Source organism: Misgurnus anguillicaudatus, chromosome 21 (genome assembly GCF_027580225.2).
Source record: "Misgurnus anguillicaudatus chromosome 21, ASM2758022v2, whole genome shotgun sequence".
Lineage (NCBI taxonomy): Eukaryota > Metazoa > Chordata > Actinopteri > Cypriniformes > Cobitidae > Misgurnus > Misgurnus anguillicaudatus.
Window position 1 is genome coordinate 49491668 of NC_073357.2, and position 20976 is coordinate 49512643.

Here is a 20976-nt window from a genome sequence, read left to right on the forward strand (position 1 = left end):
CCTTGAATTCCTACGTAGTCATGTACAGTGTCCATTGGGGCTGTAGTGGAGGCTTCCATAAAGGAAGACAATGGCCCTACTTTTCCACTACGTCCCTCATCCTCCCCAACACTCCACAGAGTCCTCAATCTCTCTACCATTTGCAATGAGCAGGCAGTTCTTAAACGGCCTCTCTCGTGGTTTTTTAATTATTCTTTTCAGCAATTTTCTTCCAGCTGCGGTGCAGCCTTTGTTAAATTGCACGGTCCGGTGGTTACTTTAGTTTCTCCAAAAATATCATGTTAAGTACAAGGAGTGTTTTAATGATAAGAATTTGGGCAACAAAGCAGCTTTTGTGAAATGCATTCTGGGTGTCTGAATACTGTATGGGGGTCGATTTTGTAAAGTCAGTCACACAGTTGCTGAGTTTTTTTTTTTTTTAATGAGGTTGTTTATTCTGCACTGTAATGCTTTTCAGATGTAAGGAGCTGTGAACACGCGTCTCAGAAATAGGGAATACTTCTGCTGTCATGTGATTTTAAAACTTACTTTTGATTCAAATGGCAGGTATACACTGTATTTAAAATGAGTGCTGTATTTTTAATAAGACACCACAAGATAATACAGTAAGCGTACTCTTAATAGTAATAACCTATGTAAAAGCAAAAACATGTAGGTAAATATATGCCTATTTGATACTGGATATCCGGTCATGTGCAAGTATATGATGTGGTATGTAACATCCTCTCGAAGCGAGTTCAGAAATGAATGCGCTCAGTTTCTGGTGATGCACAGCAATTGGTGTCAATGTAATGTTTAAATGTGTGATTTCCTTTCATATTGGTTCTCTCTCCTTACTTGCTCATCAGATGCTCGTCCTCCTCATAGCTGTCTTGGAAAAAGAGGGCAGGGGCGCAGGGTCGGGAGTGGCTAGGGGTGAGGGATGAGCGGGGCATCTTGTTTGGAGGAGTGGAGGCGAGAGGGGTCACTGTCGCCCGTACACGACTCTGAGACTGTCGACCCTGAAGTTCAAAACAAGAAGGTCAAAAAAAGTTAGCGGGCATGCAAACACATAGATTGACACAGGATCTCACACATTTCTTTATGTAAATATTTTAAAGACTCCACCTAAGCAATGAGTAAATTTTGTTTTTGTGAAGAGGTGTAATGACTTAACCTCCTCCTCCTCAAAGTCATAAGTGTCACCGTGACCTGGCAGTTGCCCTACAGTGGTCACATGCTCAAAACCAAAATATAATTTTTAAGTGCTTTCTAGTTCCTTTCTAAAATGTCGGAAGTGACTTCTTTTTCTAATTTCCTCTTGTTTTATATGTCAAAGTGATCGTGTCGCTTTTCTGTTTTTAATATAAACTTCATACCCACTTATGTTCTTCAGTACACTAGTTAAAAGAATGACACATTTTCTTGCCTGTTAAATTTGCATGACATCTTTAACCTATTAATGATGGGCCGTTAAAACGTGTCTGTGGTTGGAAAAACACAAACCAGTCATGTTGAGTCTGATTGTGGACGGTTTCAAAATTAACTTTGGGTTTCTCTTTATCTCTCTTTTTCTCCCTTTCGCTCTTTTCATCTTCCCCTTGCGTGGGTGTTTAAATATTAGGCCAGTGCCTGGTTTCATTTTTGCTCTCTGGGGCCATAACTTCCCTCTTTTAATCTCACACATGCATAACTTCTCAATTTTGCCTTTTGGACAGACAATTAATAGAAAGAAAATTCATATTTATTTGCATTTTAGTTCTAACTAAAATGCTGAGACTCAAAAGGGCGGTTTCCTGTACAGGGTTTAGATTAATCCAGGGCAAGGCCTTATTTAAAGGAATAGTCTACTCATTTTCAATATTAAAATATGTTATTACCTTAACTAAGAATTGTTGATACATCCCTCTATCATCTGTGTGCGTGCACGTAAACGCTGGAGCGCGCTGCGACGCTTCGATAGCATTTAGCTTAGCCCCATTCATTCAATGGTACCATTTAGAGATAAAGTTAGAAGTGACCAAACACATCAACGTTTTTCCTATTTAAGACGAGTAGTTATACGAGCAAGTTTGGTGGTACAAAATAAAACGTAGCGCTTTTCTAAGTGGATTTAAAAGAGGAACTATATTTTATGGCGTAATAGCACTTTTGGGAGTACTTCGACTCGCCTGAAAAGTCCGCTCCCCTTCTCACTCTCATAATGGGAGAGGGAGGGTGTTACTGCGCCGAGTTGAAGTACTCCCATAAGTGCTATTACGCCATACAATATAGTTCCTCTTTTAAATCCGCTTAGAAAAGCACTACGTTTTATTTTGTACCACCAAACTTGCTCGTATAACTACTTGTCTTAAATAGGAAAAACGTTGATATGTTTGGTCACTTCTAACTTTATCTCTAAATGGTACCATTGAATGAATGGGGCTAAGCTAATCGAAGCGTCGCAGCGCGCTCCAGCGCTTACGTGCACGCACACAGATGATAGAGGGTATCAACAATGTATCAACAATTCTTAGTTAAGGTAATAACATATTTTAATATTGAAAATGAGTAGACTATTCCTTTAAATTTGGACATTTAAGTGTTTTCTACAAACAAAAAACAATACAGGTGTGGATCTTCAGAGAAAACAGTGGCACTGATATATGTTAAGATATATGTGTTAAATGAAGGCAGCCCAAACATGCATTTTAAACTGGGACTAGGATAAACCCTGTACAGGAAGCCGCCCCATAGTTGTTGAAGCCTGACTTTGCCTGAAACCTGATTACATCTAATTGGGTCATGATGAGTCAACTACAGACACTACAAAGTGTAAGGGTTCATATCATACCACCAATATGAAAATTAGATTTGACATATGTGCATTTCTTTTAAATCTCATTGAGCAAGTACTACATTAGTAATCATAATGCTGATAATACTTCATTATAATTAGTCTTATACAGTCACTATAACACTGATCTGTTCAAAACTATTATTTTAGCATTAAATATTGAAAACTAAGAGGTAATTATTAATTAATAATATATAATCACATCTGTATTTCAGCTGTGTTCCACAACACACTGTTCTGTGTACCCAAGACATTTTCCCCTCCATCTCTAACCTGACGCTGTGTGGGGCCCTCTGGTGGCCGACTGGCATCTCTGCGTTGGCCACGACCCTGCCCATGTGCACCAAATGTTTGTGATGATGATGAGCGAGTGAGCAAGCCTCTCATTCTCAGGTGCACGTAAAGGTTGGTGTCCAAACAGAGGGGGTTAAAGACGGGGTCCTTCTCGAGCTGTTCCAGGGAGCTCTGGACACAGTGATCCCACATTGGTTGTATTAAGCCTTGACATCATTATACAAATATTATGGAAGTGATGTAACCAGTTACATTATTAAATACCAGACCGATTAAGTTGTGAGTCTTTTATGCCATTTTAATGGTTATTTTGGGTCTGTTCGATCAGGGTCCGAATATGTAGTTACGTAATCTGTACCTCTACAATGGAAAGCGCATGGAGTGGGGGGTCCTCCCTTGAATCGAGCAGACTGCATGGAAGCATTAGTTCTCGTGTCAGCACTGGTTTCAAAAGCAGAGAGAGGGAATTCGAGGACTGGAGTATGTAGTAAGAGAGCACACCAGAACCCAAGCCTGACTCCGAACGTGCCATCAGGAACCAATCACGGGTCTAAAAAACACATTCATACACATTATGTTGTATTACAAGAACTTTTTATGATTTAACCCTTTAACTGGCGCAGCCATTTTTGAGTGGGGGGTTGGTAAAGGTGATATACACCTTTAAGTTAATATAACTCTGGCATTTTTTTTTTTGGTCTAGAAGCCTAATTTTGGTTTTAATTTTGGTAATGTTTGGTTTTAAAGAAGACACTTCAACGTTTTTTAGGGAAGTGTCTGGAGGTGAAAATATTATTTTTTTTAAAGCAGTTTACATTTATTTGTAATAAATAAAAATGCTATATAATATAATTTTTAATACATAAAATTGTCAAAAAACTGAGGTTTGTGCTGGTTTGCTTTGAGGTTTGCTGCATACTTGTGTCACAAATGAATAATTACAGTTACTGCATTATTATTACTGCTAAAAGGTTTTGAAACATGAAAACTACAGTCTTAGACCTTTCCAACAATATATAGTTTGTCGTGATAGATTAACATTTACATCGAAAATATTGAAATAAACGTAGGTGTCCTACTCACAGGACAGCGCCAATTAACGGGTTAAAAAAACATATTTTATATTCTGTTTAACTTTCTTAATGAGAAGTCGTCAACATTTTGCAGGCCAAGGACCCCCAATAAATAGAGAAGGACCAGGGATGAAGGATACATTACGTAGATATTAAAATAATTATTTTTGGCTTACTACGTAACATTTAAAGGGGTTAGTTCTCACCAAAATGAAAATTTTATCATAAATCAGTTACTACTGTGTCGTTCTAGTCCAGTGGTTCTCAAACTTTTTCAGTGTGCGGCCCCCCTCGTGTACGGTGCATTCCTTTGCTGCCCCCCAAAGACGATTATGACAAATTTGTTCTGAAACGTAACATTTTAATTAGACAAAACATATTAAAAGTAGTGCTAAATTCATGATAAATGAATGTATTTTATAAAATGGCATAAAACTGGGGCCCGCCTGGCACCATCTCGCCACCCCCAGTTTGAAAACCACTGAATCTAGCCCACCAGGTCCTCCAATTGTCTTCAGAACACATTTTTAGATATTTTTGACAAAAACAGGGAGGCTTGTGACTGTCCCATGGACTTCAGTTTGATTGACAATTCTTTCCCCAAATAAGAATGAAAGACATCGCCAAAAAGGTCCATTTACATCAGTAGTTCAATAACAATATTATGAAGGGATGAGAACACTTGTGTGCGCAAAGAAAACAAAATGAACAATTTTATTCAACAGTTTGTTCTCCTCCTTCAGACCTTCAGCGTGCGTTCACGCATCCTGCTGAAGTGACTCGCTGATGGAGTTGCCAGCATACAGACAGAGAATATGCTGGCAAGTAATTTGTTGATTTATATGGCTGTTTAAGTATCGTTTACAATGTTTGCATAATGGCTTAAAAAAAAAACTTTGACAAATATGTCAGCAGTATGCACCGTAGTCTGCTCGTGAACACCCACTGACCGACTAAGGAGGAGAACAAATTGTTGAATACAATTGTTCGGGTTTTTTTGTGCACAAAAGTGTTCTCGTCGCTTAATAATATTATTAGTGAATGTCTGATAAAATTGTCATTTGTGGTGAACTAACCCTTTAACTGAATAGAGTTTAAGGGGAGTCGGGCCGAGTACCAAAACACACTTGTAGCCAATCAGCAGTAAGGCGCATGTCTACTAACCTACATCGTTGCCTGGGTTGCATATGTGTGGGGCGGGTCTATCAAAAGTAGGTCCAGATTCTATAGGGGTAGGGGCGTGTTGTTGAGGTGATTTTAAATGTCACTATTGGCTTTCAGAGAGCATGCACCCCGCCTTTAATAAGTATTAATCTTTATTATTAGCCTATTAATGCATTTTTATTTGATGTCTTATTAAAGGGGCCATGTCACAAGACTTTTTTAAGATGTCAAATAAATCTTTGGTGTCCCTTACTTAGAGAACATGTAAAGTTTCAGCTCAAAATACCATATAGATAATTTATTATAACAACTTAAAATTGACACTTTGTAGGTGTGAGCAAAAATGTGCCGTTTTGGGTGTGTATTTAAAATGCAAATGAGCTGATGAAATTCAAACACTGATCGCAATGATGGCGGTTTATTGCAATTGAAACTCAATTGTGCTGTGAGTTATTTTCTCTCTTTCTCTCTGCACTAAATGGCTGTGCTGTGGTTGGAAAGTGCAGATTAAGGGGCGGTATTATTATAATAAGATCTCCTAATGACATCATAAGGAGAGCCAAATTTCAATGACCTAATTTTTCACATGCTTTTAGAGAACAGTTTACCAAAACTAAGTAACTGGGTTGATCTTTTCACATTTTCTACGTTTATAGAAGCACTGGGAACCTAATTATAGCACTTAAACATGGAAAAAGATTTTCATGCCATAGTCCCTTTAAAATTTCTCCAAAAATGTCTTTGAATTCCAACCATTTTTGCAGGACCCCTGGAAAACCACCACAGACCCCCTGTTGAAAACAATGTTTTAAACACTTAAATACATCCATGCACAAATTGAGTGCATACACCAAACGCGAAGCATCGCGTTAGTCCCTCTAGATTACTCGTAGGATTTAACTTCGCCTCATGCAAATTTTCCCCTTAAGTGGATATTTTTAACTTGTCCAAAGATGCGTTTGAGGCAAATAGTTGAATTCACATTTGGTGTGTACGCCCCATAAGAAGCTGACTATGCTTATATTTAAAGGGCACATATTATGGCCATTTTTACAAGATGTAATAATCAAGTGTGCCAAGAATGGTCTCAGTAAAGTTTAAGCTCAAAATACCCCACAGATCATTTCTTATAGCATGTCCAAAATGCTCCTTTTAGAGTGGAAGCAATAAAGCGCTGTTTCACATGTGGACACCTCCTGCTTCTCACTCCCTTACCACAGACAGTGAGCACTTATGGTTAAAAATCTGAGACAATTGTATCTTTAGCAACATTAGTGCTACAATGTGAAAAGCTTTTGGGTAAAATTAACCAGTCAATCAATGACCGTGGGCGGGGCTTTATCAGTGTGACGTCACATTTACAAGAGAATTAAAACAGCATGTCTAATGAGACTGCTTTGGTTAATGGGGATTAAATAAAGAAGGAGATGGTGGATTGTTTTTTTTTTGTATGGCGGTTGTGTTCACACACAGCCAACACACATTTATGTCCTAACACTTAGTCAATGTGGAATTTGCATAAGATGTGCCGTTTAACACTGTATTTTACTGCATATGTGTCAATATCGATCTCTTGAAGGAACATATGGCCTGTCCTTCAAGCATACTCATACGGCGGTATTTCAGATCATTACACTACACATAGAGGACACAGAAACACAAAAGTCAGACACTGACTCTAAGTGTGTGGCAGAGAGCATGAAACATCTGGTGATTTGATTCCATTTCATCCCAGTCCAGCTGCCAGCAGGAGGTTGGTCTGATGATGAGAGGTAATCCATAAAGCATGGACTGACACACTCCATCAGCATGAAGAACTCTGTGTTACACACAAAAATACAGTAACGTTATACAGTATAGATCTTTATCTGTAGGCTTAAATCTGTGTTTCTATAACAATTTTATCCAATGATAAAATGCTCTGGTGGGTCATCATGATCCAAAAATGACAAAAGCAAGAAGCACCTGCTCATCACAAATAAACAACTTTGGCGTGCAAGAGAGAATTACGTAAGTGTATTTTAAATTGGCTTATGATGAACAGGTGAGAAATACTGCTGCAGTATGATTATATCACGGCGCCTGAAAGAATAAGCTCATGAGTATGCAAATCCATATGCAAAATGCTCAAAAGAGGAATACAATGCATGACTGTGTTCAGTATGAGAAAGAGGCCTCAGACACAGAGCTCTCTGTTTGACAGATGAAAACCTGACTAATTCACTGTCTCTTATTTTTTAGTGTACTTTTACATTTAGAAAGTTTCCAAACACAACAAAGCCATTTGTGTTCATGTTGCAAAGACTCAACATGAGTTGCAAACTCTCTGGTGCATTCAAGAGAGACAAGAACATTTTAATATCAAGGGGTTAAATTGGACCAGAATGCTTTTAAAATGGCCTAACAAAACCATGTAGAATTTTCGTGCATTTATCTATTATTGTATTTAAAAAAAATAATAAAAAAATATATATTTATATTGCCAAAGAATATATATATATTCTTTATATTTTGTATTTAATTGTATTGTACTTTTTGTATTGAGCCAAAATGCTTTGGTCTAATACACAGGGTTCTCACACCTTAGTTAACTTCAAATTCAAGGATCTTTCAAGGACTTTCCAGGTCCTTAAATTCAAGGACACATTTCAAGTAAGAGCAAGGTTACATTGTGTTACCTTTTAAGGTACATTGTTACAGTTCCCTTTCAATGGAACTCGTGCTGCGTCACTGCGGTGACACTTTGTGGGCGCCTCCAGGGTTAAGTCCGTCTGAATGTGTATATCAAATTCAACCAATGGTGTGGCTTAACGACAAAGACAGGGTGACGCGGGAGCCAGGAAGTATATCGCTATCTGAAATATTGCCAAAGACGGCGTTGCAGGGACGCAGGAAACATGGCAAGGGAGACGCAGCGTCTCGTTCCATTTTTAGGGAACAACGGTTACATACGTAACCCGAGACGTTTTCATGTGTCAAACACAACTATGCAAAAAAGCATTTTGGTATGAATCAACATTTGCATACAGAAGATATAAGCATTTAAAGAGAACAGTTTAGCACGTGTGCTTAAAAGGCTAGAAATTTTATGATATTATCCTACACTACACAGGGAATAATATTTTTTTTTCCAGAAAACTTCAGCATAAAATAGATTAAAGCACTTTCAATGACCTGTATCTATGCATGTATATTTTCAAAAACTTCCAAGGGCCTTGAATTATTTCCCCCAGATTCACAAAGTTTCAAGGATTTCAAGGACCCGTGAGAACCCTGAATACAGTCATCTGATCTAATTAAAAGCCATACTTAACAACTTGTAGGCACTTTGGCAAAATGCTCTGGTTGGTCCTGATCTTGTTTGGGGGTTGGAAGTCTTGCATGTTCTCTGTTCTCACTCCAAAGACAGTGGTGCTGGGAAGCAGAACTGGACTTAGAAGCCTCTCCTGCATGTCACACTTTATACAGACTGCAGAGGGGGATGTAAGCATAAAAATATGTTATAAACTCATAAACACAAGACCCACTAAAATATTCATTTTGGAGATGTGCACAGAACACGTTGCAGATAATATTTTAGTGGAACAAGAAAGACATTTTAGGATTAGCTTTTAGTCTGTGTTTGAATGTATATGATTCTGTATAAGAATACCAGGGCTTGGTATGCCGTTGGCAGGGTTGGATGTTGAACCTTGTGCTGTCAAAGAGGGGGGTAACAGCAGGTGGAGGTGTTCGCGGTCAACACATTGCTCATGTAGCCACATTTTCAAAGCATTCTCCACAGCCAGAACTGTGCCCTCCACCTGCTGCAGGTCCATCTCTGTGCCCAACATCAGGCTCTCTACATAACAAAGGGAAATACATAACAATTTTGAATAAAAAAAAAATCAGAAGTTTTTGTCTCCTATTTTCTTTAACTCAAGGATCAAAATGCTGGTAACAACGTGCTTTGTACTATTAGCATTTCCTACCCTCCAATAATCAAACTTGCATTTTGCTGCCAGAATAAGTGTGCCGTACTTCACACTTCCAGTAGAGGGAGCTGTAAAACTGATTCTGAATCCCACCAAAGATAAACATTCTACAAACTTGAAGTCTTGATATGTAATTTTGCATCTGATATTAAATTTTGCAAATATTTACATATTTTTTTGACCATTTTGTTAGTTTTATTGTAGTATAAATCAGTGGTGTAAGTCCAATTTCACCTGTATAAATAAAAATTCCCAATTTAAAATGTTTGATGATGCAGAGAATAATTATAACAAAATCTCATAGTCCCTCCATAAAAACGTGATCACGCAATCGCATGATTAAATCCATAATCAGCCAAAGTCCGCATATTTATGCGGGGACCGTAGTTTTTAAATACGCCGCACTTTCGTCGAATAAATTGCCCATTTCTACTTGCAAATGCGGGGTTTGCATGATTTCATAATCCCCGCATTAGCAAAAAGTCATATTAGCATACTTAGCAGAAAGTAGAAAAATGTTGCATTTACTTCACATATGGGCAGCCATGTCCCCGTTGTCATGAGAATGTTAGGAGTTGACGTAATTACGCAACGTAAACATCAATGAAAAGCTGCAAAAGCTGCAAACAGTTTTTGCAAGTTCCCGCAGTTTTTGCAAATTCCCTCAATTTTGGCAAGTTCTCGCAATTTTATCACATAAAATTGCATAAATATCCTGCATTTTCCATCGCATTTTTCAAGAAAATGTGCGCAAAATAAAGTAATTTTCTGGAAGGAAACAAAAAGTTAATATCTTATAGTCTACTCATTTTCAATATTAAACTATGTTATTACCTTAACTAAGAATTGTTGATACATCCCGCTATCATCTGTGTGCGCGCACGCAAGCGCCGGAGCGCGCCGCCACGCCTCGACAGCATCCAGCCCAGCCCCATTCATTCAACCGCACCATCCAGAGATAAAGTTAGACGTGACCAAACACATCAACGTTTTTCCTATTTAAGACGAGTAGTTATACGAGCAAGTTTGGTGGTACAAAATAAAACGTAGCGCTTCTCTAAGCGGATTTAAAGGAGGAACTATGTTTTGTGGCGTGGTAGTACTTTTGCGAGTACTTGGACTCACCTGAAAAGTCTGCTCCCCTTCTCCCTCTCATAATGGGAGAGGGAGGGTGTTACTGCGCCGAGTCGAAGCACTCCCAAAAGTGCTATTACGCCATAAAATATAGTTCCTCTTTTAAATCCGCAAACTTGCTCGTATAACTACTCGTCTTAAATAGGAAAAACGTTGATGTGTTTGGTCACTTCTAACTTTATCTCTGATTGGTACCATGGAATGAATGGGTCTAAGCTAAATGCTATCGAGGTGTCGCAGCGTGCTCCGGCGCTTGCGTGCGCGCGCACAGATGGTGGAGGGATGTATCGACTCTTCTTGGTTGGGGTGGTGACATGGTTTGATGTTGAAAATGAGTAGACTATTCCTTTAACAAAACATTAATTCAAATAGTCTTTGAATGTACTGCAAGAGTTAAAAGTGAAAACTGAAACCTTTGTAAGCAAACCTATGTGGCCACTCTTTGGACTCTCAATCCCCCTAAATTATTCATGTTTCTCAAGAACTCTATAGGGCCTAAAGAGGATAATGGGGGTTTCACAATACATCTTTAATCTCTCATCCCTAAACAAACTCAATAACTGAGAGAAAAGCCTGATTGTTACAGTAAGAGAAGAAAAACATTAAAATGTCATGGGAATTTGGATGGAAAGGCGTCTGGGGCATTTTGAGACTTACACTTTACAATGATAGTCTATGATAATTGCTTTTTGTGGTTGTTAAAGGAGGGGCGCACATAATCTTCACCATCCCATCTACATTTCCGTGTAGCAAACATACACTGATGAACATTAATGGTGTCAACATACATTCTGCAAAAACAGAAGGTTAAACATAAACCCTCAAAGGGTTAAAGAGCTGCATTTAAACCAATTAGATTCAATTGATTAGCAGTAATTGCGTATCCCTATGCCATTAACTCACATTTTAATCAATTTCTACTAAGTAAGACTGAGTATATATAAAGTGTGGATCAGTTTAGTTCAGCGATTTTAGCTCTTTGGTGTTCATATCAGTCCTCTCATTGCTCTGATCCAGTAAATGTGGCACAGATGGAGAGAGTGAGAAAAAGACAAGTGTGGCTGGAGAGTGTGAAGGCATAAAAGGCAATCACACTGACACACATTGTCAACCCCCGTATCACTTCATTTTGATGCATAGATTACATTCATCTCATTATGCCACTTCTGTTGTTGTCCTTATTCCTTTTTCCTATAAAAACATTAGCCATCCTATGATGTAACAACGCAACACTACCCGTTTCAATTCTATTATTACAATACGCTTTTCACAGCTTTATAGTTCACACAAAATATAACATTTTAGTCATCATTTACCCTCATGCAAAATAATTATTTGTCTATTTGGCACACCTGAAATTTTGTAAAGTAATGCTGCACAAGTTTATACTTGACCAGTGCTGCCTTGATAGGTGCAATACCTTTTATTTGTTCTAGGGGGTGGTGTGGTACTGGCAACCCATTTTATATTTTAAGAATAAAAGGATGTAAATACAATCCCTCATTAAACAAACCACCTCTGAAAACTTTTGTGCATTGTGAAAAATCCCCAAATATTTATATAAAATGTCTTTTGATAGATGTCCTAAGAGTACCATGCTAATGATCTCATTATACTCTAAGTGAGCCTCAGCCATATTTCTAACTTTCAGACAAACTTGGGGCCTTCACAAAGTGTATTCTACTAAATGTCAGATTTCAATATAAGGAGACAATTGGGTTTTACATTTACATATCCCTCGCAGAATGATATTATTTAAGAACAAATAAGGATGATCATAAAAATAACAATTTACACCGATCATCCTGTTTACATACCACTGTACTTCTTTCTCTTAAAGAAATATTTCACCCAAAACTGTGCTAGCTGTTTTCAGTTAGGACAACACAAACAAGCATTTTAGATTTGGTCCAGACAAACCGCCTCTTTGAAAAAGTCAGCAAGTACACATTTGCACCTAAATTTATATGAGTTTATATGAGAACCTTGGTATTGGTACCAAACGTATACATATCTGTACCTAAATGATAACTTACATGTTAGGACCTTTTAAAGAGTACTAACAATGTACCATCTGTTTAAAAAAGGAGAAATAGCCAGAAGATTATGTAAATTCAAAGAATGTGCATGCAGGATTTTTCTAAAGATCAGTGGACAGTTTAATGGCTCAGGACAAACTCATGGACTCATGAACAATTATCACATAAAGACAAAAAAACTGTTACTGACCATCCAGGTAATATCTTAGGGCATTAAAAATGTGTGTATATAAACTTTTAAAGAGCAACTATGGTCTTGCTGCATAAAGACACCTGTCCACCCCATATAATCAGTAAGAATCCAACTACTAACATGGCCAAGAACAAAGAGCTGTCCAAAGAAACTAAAGACAAAATGATACACCTTCACAAGGTTGGAAAGGGCTACGGGGAAATTGCCAAGCAGCTTGGTGAAAAAAGGTCCACTGTTGGAGCAATCATTAGAAAATTCAAGAAGCTAAACATGATTGTCAATCTCTCCGGACTGGGGCTCCAAGCAAGATCTCACCTCGTGGGGTCGCAATAATCCTAAGAAAGGTGAGAAATCAGCCCAGAACTACACGGGAGGAGCTGGTCAATGACCTGAAAAGAGCTGGGACCACCGTTTCCAAGGTTACTGTTGTTAATACACTAAGACGTCATGGTTTGAAATCATGCATGGCACGGAAGGTTCCCCTGCTTAAACCAGCACATGTACAGGCCCGTCTTAAGTTTTCAAATGACCATTTGGATGATCCAGAGGAGTCATGGGAGAAATTCATGTGGTCAGATGAGAACAAAATAGAACTTTTTGGTCATAATTCCACTAAACGTGTTTGGAGGAAGAAGAATGATGAGCACCATCCCAAGAACACCATACCTACTGTGAAGCATGGGGGTGGTAACATTATGCTTTGGGGGTTTTTTTCTGCACATGGGACAGGGCGACTGCACTGAATTAAGGAGAGGATGACCGGGGCCATGTATTGCGAGATTTTGGGGAATAACCTCCTTCCCTCAGTTAGAGCATTGAAGATGGGTCGAGGCTGGGTCTTCTAACATGACAGTGACCCGAAGCACACAGCCAGGATAACCAAGTAGTGGCTCTGTAAGAAGCATATCAAGGTTCTGGCGTGGCCTAGCCAGTCTCCAGACCTAAACCCAACAGATAATCTTTGGAGGGAGCTCAAACTCCGTGTTTCTCAGCAACAGGCCAGAAACCTGACTGATCTAGAGAAGATCTGTGTGGAGGAGTGGGCCAAAATCCCTCCTACAGTGTGTGCAAACCTGGAGAATAACTACAGGAAACGTTTGACCTCTGTAATTGCAAACAAAGGCTACTGTATCAAATATTAACATTGACTTTATCAGGTGATCAAATACTTATTTGCAGCTGCATCATACAAACAAATAGCCAAAAAATCATATATTGTGATTTCTGGATTTCTTTTTATTATGTCTCTCACAGTGGACATGCACCCACGATGACAATCTCAGACCCCTCCATGATTTCTAAGTCGGAGAACTTGCAAAATAGCAGGGTGTTCAAATACTTATTTTCCTCACTGTATTTTGCAGATTCTGCAAGGGGTTGTAAACTGATGACATCAACTGTTTATGAACTTAATGCAAACAGTTTATTTAAATTCATTTAGGAAATGTTTTCCTTACAACTAAATCAATGCCTCATCTCCTATCCATTTGCACAGACTGAAAACAACCATTACCTTCTACAGGATGTTGATGGCTGGACATCTCTAATAGCTTTCAGTGATGATATGCTGGACAACTCACTAATGGCGTGTCATTGATATTTTTTAAAAGAGTGCATAAAATCACAGGAAGTTTAACATGCATCAAACCTCAACTATGTAAGTCTGAAAAAGCCAAATCATTGTGGTAGTTAAATAAACAAATGCATTTGGTTACCATTAAATATTTTATTAAAATCTAAAATAAACTAATAATGAAGATGGCAACCGGAAAACAACATCCAACCCTGCATAAAATAACTATTAAAAAGTGATGACTGATGATCACCTGTACACACACACCTGCTAGTATTTTGATGGTACCAGCTATGACTTTCTATGACCTTTTCCACTGTTAGCAATGAGAGTAGTTTCCTGAAATACAGACTGCTGAGTTCAGCTTTTGTACAGGATGGATATGCTTTACATGCTTGGAAAAAACTAAATGGAAACCTGCGTTCGAATCTTATCCTATCAAGAGATAAAAACATTGCTATGAGGAGAAAAGCTAAACATCTATGTTGTACAAGTACAGACATGTTAAATAAAGCGTTAAGGTCAACAAGCAAAATCAAAAGACTCATTCTTTCATTTTATCTTGTATTAAACAAGTAAGGAGCCAAATTAAACACTTAAAATAGCTATCATGTTTTTAAGAGAGAGAGAGTTAAAGGTAGACCAAGATCAAAAGCACAGAAAGAAAAATAGAGAACATTTTACTTTTAAATCCTCTACAAACAGAATCAGTGCTGTAGTCACATTCTCATGGGAAACGCACACTAAATGATGAAACAGAGTGTGAGGACAGACCACCATGCCAGCCAGACACTCCCATGCATACACACACACACACACACACACACACACACACACACACACGCAGGCACGCACGCACGCACACAGCACAGCACACACACACACACACACACACTCCCACATACTCCTACACACATCAATTATCATATTTCAAAAAGCAAAATTTTTCCAGTTTGGAAAGGGACGAAGTTAGAGAAAGCAATAGAGAAAAATTTAAATATCAGAGATTCCTGTTTAGCTTTTGAAAATATGGCTTATCTTAGAGTATAAATTACTAAAAATATCAGAAAAAAACAACCAAGTCACAATACACTAAAAACAAACAGTGCATAGCACTAAAAGTGGTTCTTGGCTCGTAATCATAGAGGAACCATTTTTAGTGCTATATCATGAAGAACCATACAGGGGTCATATGGCACCACTGTAGCACCACATATGGTTCTACATAGCACAATATGGTTCTACACAGGTACTATATGGCACTTAAAATGGTTCTTCTATGATTATGAGCCAAGTGCTATTTACAGTAGCACCGTTTGTATGGTGGATAAATACAGATGAAAGATCTGAGTAAAAACATTTTTATTTTATTTATCATTAATTTAATAATTAATTTATTTCATATTTTATCATTCACTTTTATTCTTTTTATTATTCTTTTATATTATATTAATTTCATTCAGACCAGATATTCTATTCTACATTACTTTTCTCAATGTTGTTTAATCTTATGTTGCCGCTGTATTGTCTTTTAATGCTGATATGAGTCTTCAATGGTCTCCATTTCAAGGTTTTTATAAACGTCAGGAGAAGGTTGTGAAACAGTAATTTTTCACTGTCTGTATTTTGTATAATAACACGGCAAATCTGCTTCTAGTCAGACGAAGTCAGACGTCCGACCATCGGCAAAATGAGACAGACCACTGAAAATGCAACTAAGATTATTCAATAAATCATCTTTCTGTATCCTGCCTGCCCTTTTCCCTTCATCTCTGTATCTGCCTCTTGGTTGATTTGAAGTATTACCTCACAACAGAGTTGATATTTAAGTACAGATTTAGTGATTTACTTAATTTTATAACAGGTAAATGTATGGCAATTCTCATTTAAATATACATCAAATTAGTTTATGTATGTGGACATATAGCATGCATGTTCGGAAAATATGGTTTTTTTTACATACACAATGTAAATTTTTTCTTTTGATGTTTTGGAATGTGGGCAGAGGACACTGATTCTCTATGTGAAGAGCCAATTGAATGTCTGCATCCTTAAACAAAGACTCCTACTGATGAGTCATAGTTAATCTGTCATGCTACTTTGCATGGATAAATGAGAGTTTATGGATATGCCTTGTTTTGCAGATTCCCTTCAGGCAAGAGATGTTTTTGACATCACCAGACTCCACATTCTTTTATTGCAAGCTTACATTAGTCACCCTACTTCTAATCACACTTACAGACTCTAACATCTTAACTTTATATACATCCATACTGTTATAATAACTCAGCTAGGCTTTATGTAAACCTGAGCGATTTAATGCTCATTCATTTTGAAAATGTATTTTGAAGGAATAATGTAACCTTTTTTGTGCTTTATAAAAATGCATACATCACACAGTATAAAATATGATGTCACAAAAATATGATGAAAAATGTAGCATATCTAAAACCGCACCCCATACTGCCAAATAAACAACACCCAACAGCTCTGGATTACCCAGAAATCAGATAAAGTGTTTAAAGCTTTCTTCATTACTTTGCACTGATATCAAGCCATTTCAAGTTAAATCTAATATCTGTGTGCATGCGTTTGTTAAAGGAAGATTATGGGAGTGACTATTTTTATCTTGTTTAGATGCAACCCATAGTCATTTCCATACAACACAAACTTCACTAATGGGCTACAAAAAGAAGGAGCCAGATGTTACTTAACTGAAATTTGGGGAAAAAAGGAAATGTCTTACATTCTAATGGAGTGTTTCCACAAAATATGTGCCGCTGCTTTAAAGTATCTCACCACATTTAACGCAAAAATGTTTCCCCTTAACAAAGATGCAAAAACAAGAATTCTGCTGATAAGAGATACCAGCTGAGGTACAAAATACTCACATTAAAGTCTAATTTGTATAAAATGTCAAACCCTCAGACAACAAAATGTAAAAATATCTACATTTTCTGAATTTTGTGCTTATTTTCTTGACAAAAAATATTTTGTAAAGCTGATTAGAAATACAACCGAAGCACTCTTGTTACTAGATCGTGTTGCTACTAGCAGCTCTTTAAGTACAACCTACACAGCCATGCAATAATCTTGGAGCCCTATTTTAACGATCTAAGCGCATTGTCCGAATCCACTTTTGCTAATTTAACGACAGGAAAAATGGTTTATGCGCCAAGTGCATGACCTAATAGGTTTGTTCCTATTCTCGTAATGAGTAATGGGTGTGTTTTGGGCGTAATGTGCAATAAACCAGTGAGAGTCTCAGCTCTCATCCCCTTTAAAAGCAAGTTGCGCTGGCGCCATGCCTAATCCCTATTTAGAAAGCGGAATTTGTAAACTGAAAACTAAGCGGAGGAAGAAAACCACCAGTTTAAGATTCATGTAAAAAATGTGTTTTTTTTATTTGTATAGAATTTTTTTTTATTAAAACCTTTAAAAGCCGTTTTCTTTCAGTTGTGGAAGTAAAAATAGCAGGCAGTTAAAGCAAAGCATATATTTACTTACAAGGCTACAGGTGAAGCAGCTCTTTACGCCTTCTAACGTCTCATAATCGGTCCTCATTTATGTCCAAGAGACTCAATAATAATCTTTTACAGTTCAATCCTTTAATTTTTCATATTTAAAAGCGTTTTTGTGCTGCTGCACAATCATTCAAGTGTGTGATAATCAAACCCGCGTTGTCGTCCCGATTATAAGCGCATATTTCTAACGCGCTCATTAAATAACAAAAACAATATTGCACCATGGACTTTAAACCAGGTTTTAGTTGGTCAATGGCGTAGTCTATTTTTTGCCTCAAAATAGCAACGCACCAACAATGCGCCTGAACACACCTCGTTTTCAGACCAGAACGCCCATGGGCGCAAAGTTGGGTTCAAATGCATTTGCTATTTAAACAACGTGGCGCTAAACGTTAAAATGATAATTGTGCTAGGTTTGCTAGGTTGAAACAAGCAAAAGACACTTGTGTCGCGCATTGTGCTGCATTGCGCCAGGTGTATGATAGGGCCCTTGAAGTTTATTTTGATCTTCTATTTGTTAAACATGTAAATAATAGTTTCTTTCAACTTAGATCTACACAACAGGATTTTTGTAACTTTTTTATGTTGGTCTATCAATCCACCCTGTCTCGATCACAGATGGTTCAAAAAACACAAGACAAACACAAATAACTTATAGTGATAAAAATGTATAGCTTGTAATGCACTGTAAGTAGCTCTGGATAAAAGTGTCTGCCAAAAGCATAAATAAAATAAATAAATAAATAACAAACTTTATTACAGCACTGCTGGCTAGTAAAGAGAAAACCTATTGAGACATGCACATAAAGATTTCAGTCTTTATGTTCGTTTGGCTACGGTAAATGAGTTAGCATAATTGAAAAAATAGCCTAAAAATCGAGAATGAGAAAACTTGTCAATTTCGATGTAATAGCAACAGATGGTTGGTGTACACACAGAGAGAGCGCAGCCTTTCTGCACAATTAACAATGAAACACAGCTCATCATTCTGTCTGTTGTTGTGGCCAGCAGCCCCATGATGCTAATCTATTTTGCCGGCAAGCTTCCTAACGACTGGCTGTATATCCAAAAAATTCCAAACGCTTACACCCACTAACACTTTATTTTACCAAACAACAGCCTGGGTGACATTAACATAGGCCCTGGTTTTCACATCAGCATGTTACCCTAATCGCACCATGCAATTACCATGGCAACGTAACAGACTTAGAGGAGGGGTGCGATGGATATTTAGAGATGGGCATGGGTGGTACAACAAGACTCGTCTGCTCCCATGGCTCTCCAAACCACACAGCTAAATCTACCCCTTCTGAAATGATTTAAAACAGTGTGAGCCGTAAAGAGAGAGGCAAGGCATATGAGAAAAAGTTCAGAGTGATGGAGAGATTGAAGGGCAAGAGAATGACAGAAATATATAGAGAGAGTGGACCATCTAGACATGCTCTGTCTTCTGGCGAAGGAGTGGTGGAGCGTGACAACATTTTTCTAGACTTAAACATTCAAAATCTTTTTCAAATTGGAGAGAGGTGTATATTTGAACATTTTTAAAATTCCTACTTTGGACAAACCTTCAATCCAGTACTGAGTCACAATATTTTTACAATACTTTTTAGAATAAATCTCATATTGTCCCCTTTTAATAGAATTGTAAGCAGATTATATTGCATGTAACATGACCTACTCTTTAAGATTACAGAAAGATAAATAAAAAAACATTTGGAGAGATGAAAACTGTTAAAAATAGTGATGAGAACATTTCCTTTAATGAATGAATGCATGATTATGGTAATGTGCCTGTTATTTATTTTACCTACAGACTTGTTTAAACCAAATAAATCTTTAATTGTAGATTTATTCATCTATAAAATGAACTATGTAGCAAAATTGTGTCGCTAAAACGTATTATGCATTAGATATCACTTGCGGCCAGTGACTTCTTTTTTCGAGGGCGCACGATGCGAAGTTCGTCACAACATGTATGTAGCCCGTCATGTGTGTGGTTCGTAATTTCAAAATATGTGTTCGGCGTGTCGAGTGAATCTATGCGTATCATGTGTCTTGTCAAAATAAGTGCCTGCTGCAGATGCGTCTAAAGGACTTATAATAAAAGATATGCTCGCGTTTGCCAGATACTCGCATAATCTCATGCGTAATCAGAATTTACTGTTAAGGGAGTGTCTTGCGTGTATTTTGTGAACGTGAGCGTCTCTTTTATCATAAATTTCTTTGAGGCGTGTGCAGCACGCTCGTATTTTGACAAAACACGTGATGCACATGGTTCACATGATGCAACAAACACATATTTTGAAAACACAAGCAACACACATGACACATATTTTAAATTTGCGCCCCTCAGAAGAGCAGTCACAAGCCGCCACTGTTAAATATGCATTCATTTTCTGTACATAATTCACATAAATTGCTGTGCAAGCGATCTGAATGTCAAAGGTCAAGTACTCAGTGGTTCAAACAGTCTTATTCATCACTGAATAAACATATACTTTAACGTTCTGATAATGTAGTCACTTGAGTGAGCAGCTGATCTTTTATCAGGTCAAGGGTTTAGCCACATACTGCCAAGCGTCTGTGATTACAAGAGCTTTCATCATAATAACACCAACAAGAACCACAGTTCTCCAGTCTAGGCTCCTAAATCATGGCTGGAAAACAAATTAGCTTGAATTAAGGCTTATATACATGTGCAGCATTTGCCATCAGAAAAACAACCATTGTTTCAAGATAATTATTCATTTGATAACCCTACAATCAAGACAAAAACCCTTTGCATATAATTTTATAGATTTATTGGCCTACTTTCCTTATAGGGTCCACTGACTGTTACCAAAATGACTTCAAGTTTGACCGTCCATGTATTGACATTTGGTTTCCATAATGTGAGAAGTTGCAAAATAGCAGGATGTTCAAATACTTATTTTCCTCACTGTAAATATTATATGCTGTATGTTTGTCTCTATTGTGTATTTTCTATGTTCTTTGCATGCGGTATTATATACCTTGTATATCGTAAACAAGTACTAAGACACACACACCAAAGAAAATGTAAAATCGTGAATCGGACTATAGGTGCTCTTTAAGTGATCACTGACTGGTAAAATGTTATCATATGAATTTTTCTCAGTAGTGGTCTCCCTTTAAAGGATTAGTCCATTTTCTTAAAAGAAAAATCCAGATA

At 37.5% G+C, this 20976-nt stretch overlaps 1 protein-coding gene across 1 annotated transcript in view; it reads right to left on the minus strand.

The window, feature by feature from the left end:
- The window catches only part of m1ap (meiosis 1 associated protein), a 50254-nt gene that overhangs the window by 21212 nt on the left and 8066 nt on the right, over positions 1 to 20976 (minus strand). The window contains exons 5-10 of the mRNA XM_055211761.2: positions 8999 to 9187; positions 8656 to 8815; positions 7024 to 7165; positions 3468 to 3659; positions 3089 to 3280; positions 838 to 1001 (exon numbers count right to left, since the gene is read on the minus strand). Coding sequence (XP_055067736.2) covers positions 838 to 1001; positions 3089 to 3280; positions 3468 to 3659; positions 7024 to 7165; positions 8656 to 8815; positions 8999 to 9187 — 1039 coding nt within the window. The remainder of the gene's footprint in view (positions 1 to 837; positions 1002 to 3088; positions 3281 to 3467; positions 3660 to 7023; positions 7166 to 8655; positions 8816 to 8998; positions 9188 to 20976) is intronic.